Source organism: Carassius auratus, unplaced genomic scaffold (genome assembly GCF_003368295.1).
Source record: "Carassius auratus strain Wakin unplaced genomic scaffold, ASM336829v1 scaf_tig00004433, whole genome shotgun sequence".
Classification (NCBI taxonomy): domain Eukaryota; kingdom Metazoa; phylum Chordata; class Actinopteri; order Cypriniformes; family Cyprinidae; genus Carassius; species Carassius auratus.
Genome location: NW_020523597.1, coordinates 393,930 through 407,249, shown reverse-complemented (window position 1 = coordinate 407,249; position 13,320 = coordinate 393,930). Strand labels below are relative to the sequence as shown.

Here is a 13,320-nt window from a genome sequence, read left to right as displayed (position 1 = left end):
TCATCTCTCCTATTTCTCACGTATCTCTGGCCAGAAATAATTTATCCATGAGCCCTGAACCGGTAATAATCAGATATGTTGGTTTAGCTTGTCAGTGTGAATTAAATCTAAGTATTTGTTTGTATTTTTAACCGATTTAAAAGTGAAAGTAAAAGTCCGGGAATTGAACCTGTAGGGGCGCTATTTCTCTCAGACAATGGAAGTCTAAGCACATATACTCAAACTGAGGGACAGAGTGAGATGAGATGTTTGACAGTTTTTTAATTTTCTGTTATCCATACAGTGTTGTAAAGTCGTGAAACTATGCATATTTCCTCAGAATGACTTTTTCATCTGTATGAAAAAATTCTTTGACGTGTTTGGAAGCTGCAATTTAAAAATACAATAATGTTTCCCTTTGTAAGGTCATTTAAAAAAATCACCACGGCAAAACCATTCAAGCTATCCAAAATCCATTCACAATTTAAGTTCCTATCAGAAATACTGATGTGTGTTCAGAGTTTTGTGAAATTCTAAGTATGTTATTTGCCTCAAAATCACCTGAGAAGTATTCCAGTTTGACATGTTGCCACGGCAACAATTTTTTAGATATCAATATCCCCCTTGCAGATTTATATCGGCTGTGTTTTAACATTATTCTGATGAAGTTTGAAGCAAATCGAGTAATAATAAGATGCTGAATTCAAATCATTTTGAAAATGACACACTTCCTTCTGCCAGTTGGTGGCGCTATAACTTTGACTCCTAATAGTCACATATATGCGATCGACATCATACAACGAATAATCTGATGAAGTTTGATTAAAATCAGGAAATGTATGTGGACGGTATTAGACACTTCCTGTTTCTCATTTCTCGCCATAATTTCCACGCCTCGCCACGAGCAAACCGTTCGAGATATCAAAAATCCCCTGGCAATTTTTCATCCCCAGTGTCTTGAGATCATGTTGACCAAGTTTGGCGGCAATCGAGAAAAAAACCTATGACAAGTATTTCAAATTCCAGAGCATGCGCTTTTTACATAACTCTAAATAGCTGACTTCCTGTTGGGCGGAGCCTATGATATTCAATACGAAAGTTGTTCGGCACGATGAGATCTATATGTGTACTGAGTTTCATATGAAAATATGCAAGTATGTGTGAGCTATACATCAACATTTCTGACTGTGTTCCAGGGGGCGCCGTAGAGCCCCTGTGCCACGCCCGGGTCCCAGCCTCTGCAGGCTCCTAAAGGCCACGGATTCCAAAGTGTGCGCAAATTTTCAAGAGTTTTTGAGTATGTTAAGGACCCCAAAAGCCCCCACAACTTTGACGAAAAATTTGAATACTAAACCCTGAATAGCCAACTTCCTGTTGGGCGGAGCCTATGATATGCAATACAAAAGTTGTTTGGATTGATGAGATTTATATGTGTACCGAGTTTCATACGTCTACGAGCAAGAATGTATGATATATGGCCCTCCATCTTCCAGGGGGCGCTGTAGAGCCCCTGTGCCACGCCCGTGTATCAGTCTCTGCCCGGCCCTAATGGCCGCAGGTTCCAATCTGTGTGCCAATTTTCAAGACTTTTTAAGCACGTTAAGGGCCCCAAAAGCCCCCGAGACGTTGGAAAAAAATAATAATAATAATAATAATAATAATAATAATAATAAAAAATAATCCTAAGGAAAACAATAGGCCTCTCGCCCTTTGGGCTTGAGCCCTAATAATAATAAACGGAGCAATTCCAAGAGGGTCCTCACACCATCGGTGCTCGGGCCCTAATAAAAAACAAAGCAGATACAAGAGGGTCCTCGCACCTCGGTGCTCGGGCCCTAAAAAGGTCATGAATAAGAAGTACAAACTGAGGATTTGTAAAGAAAAATGTTGGAGGATTTCAATTATAGCCAAGAGTAAATGGGGTTTCCTTTGCTAAAGTAAGGAAATTTTGCTTCTTTTGCTCCTGAAAATAAACTTGTGAGACTAGCATGTCTCAGAGGCGCGTGCGCATGCGACGCATATGTCCTACGTCATCCGCTGGAAGAGCTCCCACTTACGACAGTCAACAGGAGTGAGAGAAAAGTATTTATGTTTGAAATATGGATATTTTTCTTACAAAAATGCAAGGAATCACTACAAAATTCCATGCCCTAAAAGAAGATTCTGCTGTCATATTTACTAATCCTCAAGTTGATCAAAACCTTTCTTCTGTTGAAGATAAAAAAGAAGATATTTTGAAGAATGTTGATAATTATACAGTTGTCGGCCATTGACTTCCACAGTGTGGAGAAATTTTTGGTTACCAACATCCTTTAAAATAATCTTCTTTTGTGTTTAGCAGACAAAAGATGTTAGTACAGAATACTACAGAATTTATATTCTTTGGTGAACTATACCTTTAACTTTAATTAAAGAATTGTGAACTGCCATGAACAAACAATGATCAATTATATGTTTACTAACTAATATTAACAAATATGAATAAATATATTTTTTAATAAATCTGCTTAAAAATATATTGTTCAGTGTTAGTAAATTTTTGCTAATACATTTACTAATGTTAACCAATGAAACTTTATTGTAAAGTGTTACCAGATTGTTCTGTTCACCCAAATATTAATAAATACTATGTATTTTCATTAATTCATTCCACTTTTACTGATATTTATTCTACATTCTGGTTGTGTTTGTGTTCCTCATCCTGTCAGATTTCTTGTACTGTCATTGTTTCTGTTTGAGAATGATGCAGTTTGTGGTTGTGTTGAATGAAACATTAGCCTGCGTGGAGTATTTTAAGGCACCGTGCGGTGAGCTGTGGAAAGGTTGGGTCAGTTGTCAGAATTCCTGAATTGTGACACTCTCAGGGTTGTGTGCTTTTAAATCCCTCACACCCCAACTCCTTGAACACTTTTTCCAGTAGTTCCAACAGCATGCTGTAAGAGTAGAAACTGCCATTTTATTTTCCTTCTCTATGAGGCAGAAGTGTCCCTCAATAGGACGTATCAGAGCATTACAGGGAGAACCAGATGGGGTCAAAGATCAAAGGTGAATGAAAGGAGCATCCTCTATACTGAAGTTAACCTTTCACCTTTGCACAGGCAGTTACATTTGGAGTTCAGACAGATTGAACTCAGAATGGATTTAGAGTTAACTAATAGAGTTAATGGACTGCACACTTCCCCAGTGGAGAATTAGACAGAGATTCCCTCACTTTCGGCTGCATCTTTCCCCCTTTTGGCTTTAGTATACAGCAGGAATGATTCCATGACATGTCAAACTCCAACGCAGACATGTGCGATTAACCTCAGGTCTTCAGATTGACATGGAATTATAAAAGTACCACATCTTAGATGTCTTTAAATTCTGTTAGAGCTTGAGAATTGATCTGACAAACAACCAACATGCACAGATTAGTGATGGGAAGTCCTATTCTATTTCCGCCAACTGGTTTGTTTCAGTGAATTAATTTAAATAACCGATTGACCAGTTTGTTTATGTCACGCATAAACAATTAAATTAAAGGGTTACTCCACTTATAATGCTATCAAGATTTAATTTAGAAGTAATAGGATATTTTCTACCATTCTGTTTGAATAGGCGTTGTGGATTGTAGACTCGAAAGTAAACACCCACTGCTATGATTGGTTAACAGTTGTCTATGTTTAACAGCCTGAATTGTTCATAGATGGACGCTGCTGTGATTTACGTTAAAACGCATACTGGGCACATATCAAAAGATCTGTAAAAAAGAAAAAGCAATAGTGACCACATAATGAAAACAGTTACCCACACTTGAGTTGCGACATCGGATCCAATATAATAAGCCCAGCATCGTCTTTTAGTTTCAATCTTTTTGAAAAACGAAATTGAGCCTTGTTTGTTAACAATACCCAGTATAATAAAGTGAACAAAGGATGAAATTCTTATTGACCGGGTTCAATCACTTTATTAAAAATAAAGTTCCATCAAAAGGAATATTTTTTTTTTTTTTTTTGTTTGTTTTTTTTTACCTGCGTACACCTGTCTCTTTATTTACACTGCATGTGTGATTCAGTGGGCGGGGCTAAACAGGCAGTGATGTAGAAGCAGGCATTTAACTTCTTCTGTGGAGGTGGCATTTATCCACACAATTACATCATAATGTGGCATATTCCACAAGTATATGTCGTTTTGGCAGATTGTCTTCAATATTAGCTGTTTTTAGACTAGAATCTAGAAAGTTTTGAGCTCTGAAATTTACAGAATGTTTTTATAGTAAAATGACCTCTTATGTATCAAAAGATCAAGGATATTTAGATTTCTTAGTTCATACTGTTGTATGTTCAATAAATTTTATTTGTTATACTTTATCCATTTCAGTAAAAGACATCAGAAACACACATTTTTAAACCCTCGGCAGAAAGTTTGTAAGTTGGACTTGACCACACACCTTCATACTCTTGAATATTGGCTCATTTTGAGTCTGAGTGATTGACGGCAACATCTGAGAGTGAGTTTATATTGAGTAACTTATAGAGCTGTGCTGACTAGAGCTGCAAACTGTTTCAGGTGATTCAGTTTAATTTGGTGAATGGATTTATCCAGTTTCCTAAAAAAAACGGGTTAAAAAAACATTATGTTTGCAATCCTTACGTCACTAACCCAGATCAATCTTTTATTGCCAGAGCTGGGGTTTTATGTTGATTTACTGTGCATATGAATATTTATAACTCTAGAAGTGCCAGATGGGAAATGCAGAAGTATTTTCTTCCTTTGGGACAAGATAAATAAAATATCAAATATGATAAGCAAGCAGAAATATATCCGTCTTCATGTTAAGTTAATTAAAGTCTGGAGAATTTACAGAAGCTTGCCGCCTGCAATAAGCAAGAGTTATTCTGTTTTGCTATGTAGAATCGCTCAAAGCATTTTGAATATTCATAAACCTCCATGCCGCCCATAGTGCAAAGTCTATGACAGCTATAAGCTATGACAAGTGAGTTTACGTTTGCATATTGAGGCAGTAAATAGGAAGATGTGCTGTGTTTACCTCACAGCTTGTTCATTTCCTGTAGAATCAAGTATTAAAGCTTCTAGATGTACCATGATGGATTTTAATTTGCTGTGAGAACACAAATCTCTCTCTTCTTGTCAATTCCTATTTATAAATTGATAAAACTGTGCCCTAGGTGGATGCATACACATTTTGACTGTCTCATCGTGTGTTTTGCCTGTGCTTTACTCTCTGGCAAGCAGTTTTCTTGCTGCAAGATTACAACTTCATCTGCACTCAGAACAGAGAGTGTTGGCAGCTCCGGATCTTTAATATGTCCCACGTCACTTTAGTAGGAAGCTGCGCCAGTGTGTGCTTTAGTTATTAGTCCTCACTAGAGTCGCTCACATCTCCCCAGAGACTCATTATTGAAATTGCGACCTCACAGTATTGCTGAGTCTCTTGAGGGGATCGACTCCTGTGCTTCACCTTTGCATTAACGGTTACTTTATTTTGTGACTAGGTTTGTTTATATTTCAACATGAGAGTGCAGTAAACTTATGAAGTTATGATATGATGTCAGTGTCCTCAATGGGTGCAACATAATAAGGTAAACATCAGCTCTGCTATGAATCAGAAGCTAGGACTGAAACTATACATTTTATAATGAATATCATTAGCACAAATTACATGATATAGTGCTTGGCAGAACATTTGTATGAGAGTTATTTATGAATTCTTTCTTGGAATTCAAAATGATTTATTCTCTTATTTTCCACCATTTTTCATTCCTTTTATTCTTTTTCCATGCCATCAAACCCAAAACTTCCATTAAATGGGAAATCCAAGCATACTCTGGTCTGTTTTCGAGCTCACTGGGTCCAGGTGTCACTTATCCATGAGAACAAGGAGCTGTCAGGGCCGTTAAAATGCTCAGAGATTGACTGTGCTGTTTATGGCTGTTAGTTGCTCTTAACTATGCAAGTCTTTGAACGGCAGTGAAGTGAAGGGAACTGGCATGTTTCTGTGGATGCAGTCGTTGCTATGGACACCCTATTGATGGCTCAGTACAGTAAATCAGGTGAGCATTCACAGTGTCAACAATCCCACAATGCTTAAGCAGGGGCACATATCCCATCTGTATCAAATTAATTCAAAATGCTTTAAATTATGTTGAGGCATTTCGGTGTGAAGCACTTTGATAGTATTATATGATGTTCACAGAAGTGTTTTGATGTCCTTTTTAGGATTTTTCACACAGAAACTTCTTATTTAAGAACGTTACAAACTAAAGGAAGCAATAACTGTTTTTACAGTGGAAACTGGGCAGCTTTACCCGGTCAGACGTGTCCCTGCCAGAGCTCTATTCGTCAGGATGCCCAAGACCCACATTGCAAGGCCTGCCTCTGTCCTGAGATTTATTATTGACAAAGCAGTGAGTGCTGCGACTTCAGCTCCTTCTTTGGAATCAGAAAACCTTCTGCAGAAACTGCGCAATCGTCATGAGCAGAGAGGAACAAGAAGCTTGGCACTTAAGAAAAAGTCCATATTGATTATTAGTGGTGCTAATGCTAAAGCATGTATCACTATTGTTATTATCATACTACATTAGGGTTATTTTTCCCAGAGCTGAGATTTCAAAGCAATCAGATATTCAACTTTTTCATCAGACAAAATGACAAAAGTCCAATAGACATAAAAGGAAAAGAAATTACTAAAAAAAAATTCTGTCATTAGGGTTGTAAGATGTAAAATGTAAGATGTCCATTCATCCTCGGAACACAAATTAAGATATTTCTGATGAAATCAGAGAGCTCGCTGACCCTCCATTAAGAGCACTGCTAGTGACATGTTTTATGGCCCAGAAACGAAGAATATAGTTAAAACCGTTAATGTGACATCAGTGGTTCACTGTAATTTTATGACGCTACGAGAATACTTTTTGTGCGCAAAGAAAACGACAACGACTTTATTCAACAATTCTTCTCTTCCCTGTCACTCAGCTCACGCATTCACGACAGTACCAAGATGCATGCGTGTTTACTCCTCTGCTTGTAAAAAAAATCACAATGCATCTGGGGTCTACATCAGAACACCGACACATGGACTATTTTAAGAATTACCTTTTCTGGGCATTGAATGTAGTAGTTGCATTGCTATGTATAGAGGATCAGAAAGCTCTCGGATTTCATCAAAAATATCTTAATTTGTGTTTGAAGATAAAACGAAGGTCTTACGGGTTTGGAACAACAAGTGGGTGAATAATTAATGACATAATTAAAATTTTTGGGTGAACTAACCCTTTAAGGCAGGATTCAAATCATATATATAGAGACCAGAATATCTTGGTGGTAGGGACACTTTTGACATGAGCAAGCATGCAACCACCCAGAACATCCTAGCAACTACTTAGCAGTGTTTTGTAATCACCTACAACACCCTAGCAACCACCACCAATTCCTTTTCAACTATCCAGAACATGCTAGAAACGGTCTAGAACCCACTAGAAACAGCTGCTGACTATACAGAATACCTTCGCAACCGTTTAGCAGTGCTCTGTAAACATCTACAGAAGATTACACTAGCAATTGCATAGCAATTCCCTGGCAACCACCTAGAACACCCCTAGCAACTGCTTGGCAACCATTCAGTACTCACTCTTTATCAACCACTTAGCAATGCCTTGGCAACCGCCCAGAACACCTTTGCATTTAGCAACACTCAGTAAACATCTACAGTAGAATACCCTACCAACTGCTTTGCAAAGCTTTGGCAACCATTCAGAACATGCTAGAAACTGCCTAGAAAATGCTCTGGCAACAACCCTAGCATCCATTTTGCAATGCCTTGTAAAATTTTTAAAGTCCACATGAACTGCAAGTTGCTGCCAACTTCAGTATTGTGACGTTCCAAGTACAGAAATGGAATATTGAATAGAGTGCAGGTTTTTTTTTTTTCAGTTAAGGATTTTATGGCCAAGCCATCAAACAATGTGCACTAACAAAGTAAATTTTGATTTCATGAGATCTTTAATCTGAATGGATGATCGGCAAGTTTTAAAGCCCTTGCATACATTAAGTGCACACTGTCTATCTGTTCTGCTTAATTCGATAACTTCAGTGGCATGAGTGTGACTTCCTATGCCGAAGTGTGTGTTTTAGTCTGAGTGAGGGTGACATGGAGTTCGGTCCGCTCTATCAGTGACATGTCACAGGACAGTCTGTGTATTGTCATCGGATTCTTCTTATCTTCCCCTGGCACCTCTGCTTGTTCCTGAGGGAATGCAGTTTGGGAAAGAGAGCCCACCCTCACCGGGCCCCCTCCCCTTCCCAAAATGCCCCCAAACTCCCTCCCCTTCCTTGACCACTCTATAGTATCTCCACTCACACACTCTCAGTCAGACAGACAGCCAGGCACCCAGAGAGAGAGAGAGAGACAGACACACTCCAGTGGCAGCAGGGAGCTCCCGAGCACCTGGACTTCCCGGCTCCTCCAATCCATCCACCCCAGCCTCGGAGCTCCATGAGGAGGTTCATCAGTATGGTGCTACGCAGCCTGGTCAGCACCTCCAAGGCCAGGCCCTGGCTGCAAAAGAGAGCGCGGGCACAGGGGAAGGAAGACCGGAAGCTCAAGGTACCACATGGGGTGACTAAGGTGAAAGTCCAGAGGTTTTAAGACAAGCAAGATAGGGGCAGACTGAGGATAGAAGTTTAGGCACTTGTGTGTGGCTTAAAATAGTGGGACATGTCTGGGACATGGCGGATTTCAGAGGAATGACATTTATTTTTAAGTGCATGTGTAAGGGAGGAGTGTTAAATTGAGTCTTGCTATAGTTAGAACGGATCACGGATATGTTAAATCAAAGGGTGCTATTTCACACACATGTTTGTGGCATGCTGGGAAAGGCTTGTTGTTTATGCCTTGTCTCAATTTGAATGAACAAACGAAAAATATGTTGACAGAAATCCAAACGTCTAAGATGAGTATGGGGTGTATTTCCAATTTCCATTATAAGTACATCATTTCTATGTTTTTGTTTGTTTGTTTATGCAATTTGAGGGACAAGTTTAAATGAGTTTCTGTGTGTTTTTATTTAAATAGAATCTGGAACTTTCATTCAGTAAAAGATGATGTTATATTACATTGTTATATTACAGGATTCACAGACTGTCATTCAGTAACACTTTGCATGAGGTTTCATTTGTGAACATTATTAACATACAAGACAACATGAACTTACAACAAACATTATGCTTTTTTCAGTATGTATTCATATTTGTTAATATCAGTTAACAGATAAAACTTCTGATTTAAAAAATTGATTGGTTAATGTTGAAATTAACTAAAAACTTGGATTAATAAAGCCTGTAGAAATACTTTTCATCATTAGCTGCATTAATGTTTCTAACTAATGAACCCTTAAATGTTAAGTGTTACCTGTTGATTTGCTTCTTTCATTATTTAAAGGGATAAAAATTATTTCTTCATTAAATCAGTGTCATTCCCATTTCCACAGTTTTTTTTTCTGTGGAACACAGAAGATATTTTGAGAATTATTTTTCTATACAGTCAAAGTTGTCCAGTGTAGTTAGACCTTTTGTGTTCTCAAGAAAAAAGGTTCAGAGGTTTTGAATGTCATGAGGGTGAGTAAATGATGGTAGAATTTGTATTTTTGGACAAACTATGCCTTTAATTCTAATTGATTTATAATGTTTGTCTTTGGCCAAGTAGTTTAATTGTTCAGATGGAGTGTAAGCATTTGACTTTCTTTTTTCTTTTTTGGCACCCTGTGCTATTTTAATATGAAACTTTGTGACAATAAAATTCCAGGCAGCTGTCCAGGTTGGGATTATCTGCTGTCTTCACAGATCACAGCAGCCTTTCCCTTTCTGGATTTGTTTGGCTTCAGCCAGCGAAACAGTTCCCATCGCTCTCTGTAGCCACACGCTCGCATGTTTGCACCCCCGTCTAATCAGATTATTATAGCTCTGCCCTGTAATCCAACCCTCACAGAATTTCTCTTTCAATCTGCTGCTTGCTTGTTTAGAGGGATTGTGTTACACATTAGGAAGCCTACCCGTGGGGGTGGGGGGGTGGGGGGGGGGGGTTGAATTCAGATGAAGCGGGATGAAGTTACATCAATGTGTTTACGTTTTATTGGTGACGTCTGTAATAAAATACATGCATTTCCCAAATGCCTGGTTTTATAAAAATATTTATTTTTTTACAATCATTATACTGTGCTCTGATGTTTATCCAAAGTGACAGATTTATGTTTTTTAAATATTGATAAAGGCATTTTAATTTAATTGAATTTGATTTAATGGGGTACTTAAAGCATTTTATTTTATATTATTTTATTTTATTTTATTTTGTTTTGCCACTTAAAGGTAATCACCATCCAAAATCTGATGGTGCCAACCCTTTTTTTGTCTTCATCAATGTTTCTTCTAAATTTTTTGGGCCATTCTTAATCCAGATTTCCTGACCATTAGTTTAATCCTCTTTGATAGAAACCCCACTGAATGATGGAGTATCATCTAATAACTAGATAAAATAACTTGTAGATTGACGTCTGTGAATGAGGCAGACTTTGCTGTCCTTCTGGAAGGTTTCTTTCGTAAATCTCCTAGAAACCTTAGATATTTTCCATTTTGTGTTTGGTTAAAATTCTTGCCAACATGTTTTGGTACGTGGGAGATAATAGATCAGGCATAATGATTACTTTTTCTTGGCAGTGTGTAGAATAAACATGCAATTCCCTTGATTTCAGCTTAACTTTTGAATTTATTTTCTTTAGCTCTCATCTGTCTTTGCAATTGGCACTCATTTGATGAGACGGCTGTGGTGCAGACCACTGCGAAAAAGAACGTAAACAGTTCGAGAATTATGACAAGGCAAGAGAGATTAAGGAGAAGCCCGCACAGTCAAAATGAGAGGCTGGAAGTTCACTCAAACAAAGATGTTATTCTTTCCTCTTTACAGATGATTCTGACTGTATTCCTGAGTGATAATCAACAGTTGCTGACGGAGGTGCCCATTACCCCAGAGACGCTCTGTAAGGATGTGGTGGAGTTCTGCAAAGAGGCTGGGGAGAGCGGCTGCCACCTCGCTGAGGTCTGGAGAGGAAAAGGTATGAGTCTGTTGGCACATACTGTATAGTACAATAACCTTAAAAAGTTTGGGGCCATTAAGATGTTTTTTAAGGTTGCACTACTGTACATTGATCAGAAATTAGATTAGATTAGATTAGATTAGATTCAACTTTATTGTCACTGCACATGTAGGTACAAGGCAACGAAATGCAGTTAGCATCTAACCAGAAGTGCAATAAGCAGTAAGTACAGAATAAAGGTCTATAATATGTACAATAACTATACAGGTAAGTATTATGGACATAATTTACAGATATTAAATACTATAAGCACGATATACAGATAGGTGTACTATGAACATACTATACAGATGGGCTATGTAAAAGTGTATGTACACTATAGGCAGAACTATGAACATAATTTACAGTATTGCAATGGACAGTAAAGTGCATAGAAAAAAATATTTCAATGTGCAAATGGATTATACAGTGTTCCTGGATGAACAGGCAGTAGTGCAAGTAATAACAAGTTACTTTTTGCTTGTTGTGAGTAAATAAATAAATCAGAGTGTTGAAGAGGGGGAGGAGTCTATGTGTGGTGTGGGGGGTGTTGAGGGGTGTCAGAGGGCAGAGTTCAGCAAGGAGACAGCTTTAGGGAAAAAGCTGTTCCTGAATCTTGTGGTCCTTGTCCGGAGGCTCCTGAAACGCCTTCCGGAGGGGAGGAGGTTAAACAGTTCGTGGTCAGGGTTTACCATTTAGATTACCATTAAGTCATTTATAATATTACAAAAGATTTCTATTTTTTAAAAAAAATTCATTTCTTTTGAACCTATTGAATATTGAAATAAAAATGTTATTATAGTTTCCACAAAAATATTAAGCATTGATACTGATAATAAATGTTTCTAGGGCAGCATATTAGAATGATGATTTCTGAAGGATCATGTGACACTGAAGACTGAAGTAATGATGCTGAAAATTCACAGGAATAAATTATATTTAAAAATGTATTCAAACATAAAATGTTATGTAAAAATGTTATAATATTTTACAAAGTATTATTGTTTTATTGTATTTTTGATCAAATAAATGCAGACTTGGGGAGCATGAGAGACGTCTTTAAAAACATAAAAAAAAAATATTACCAACCCCAAGCATATAAATGGTAGTTTAAATATAAATATTCTATGTGGCTTTGGTTGAATTTATACAATATAAACTTCCTGGTCATATATAAACATAATATAAACAGTTTTAGCTAGTATGATTGACTTATTCTTGCAAAGCCAGAATTTTGATAATTAGCATAAAGTCTGGTCCGCTCTCCAAGAAACACTTTACTAATGTGGAAAAGTAAGTGTAAGTGTTAGCATCTGGCTAAATTAAGTACATTAATGTGCATTCATTAATTTACCATGTACCATGTTAGCTAAAAGAGTATGCTTGAATCTGCAGAAATTAGTATACCATCTGGGCTCCATCTGTCTTAACTTTATTTAATCTTCTAAGTTTAGAATGGATAGTATGCAAATTTCGATGTAGAGTCTGAACATTTTTCAGCAATGTGGTGCTATATTTACTATTGAGTGACTAGTTCTGTAAAAGGAAAACGCCAAAATCTTCCAATATTCCACTATGTTCTTTTCTCAACTTTTCTGTCCCGTCTCGGTTTGTGAACTCAGTCACTGTAGCGCGCGGCACCACTATGCTAGCATTTAGCTTTACACAATTCATTCCTTAGGATCCAAACAGGGATGAATTTTGAAGCTAACGAACACTTCCATGTTTTCCCTATTTAAAGACGGTTACACGAGTAGTTACATGAGTAAGTATGGTGACACAAAATAAAACATGATGATTTTCTAAGCGGTTATTTTTTTTTTACTATAATGTATGGTGGAAGAGCACTTTGCAGAATTTTCAACCTTGGCATAGTAATTTCATCGTCACGTTTTATTTTGTGTCACCATACTTACTCGTGTAACTATTCATGTAATGGTCTTTTAATAGGGAAATCATGCAAGTGTTTGGTGGCTTCTAAATTCATCCCTGGCCCGTAGTTGAACCATCTGAGTCTGAGACTAATGTGGATTCAACATATTACACAGAACTTTCTAGTCTACTCTCATGAGTCAACTGTTCTTTAGTCAGTTAATATAGACACATGCTATATGTACAGTTCAGTCAGATTTCTTCATGCTCTGCTCAGTATGACTGACAGATTGTTCTGTTCCATCACTAAACAGCACTGAATGGAAATGTTCATGGACCAGAT

The 13,320-nt window shown here is 37.5% G+C and overlaps 1 protein-coding gene across 6 annotated transcripts in view; it reads left to right on the top strand.

Moving 5' to 3' along the window:
- The first annotated feature begins 8,343 nt into the window (after positions 1–8,343).
- ppp1r13ba (protein phosphatase 1, regulatory subunit 13Ba) overlaps positions 8,344–13,320 on the top strand; it is a 28,489-nt gene continuing 23,512 nt past the window's right edge. For 3 of the 6 annotated variants that reach the window (XM_026243769.1, XM_026243767.1, XM_026243770.1), the window contains exons 1-2: positions 8,345–8,605; positions 10,937–11,084. In XM_026243769.1, coding sequence (XP_026099554.1) covers positions 8,474–8,605; positions 10,937–11,084 — 280 coding nt within the window. In that variant the 5' untranslated portion in view covers positions 8,345–8,473. Of the gene's footprint in view, positions 8,606–10,936; positions 11,085–13,320 lie in introns of all 6 variants that reach the window. The other 3 variants (XM_026243765.1, XM_026243764.1, XM_026243768.1) reach the window with 2 other exon arrangements.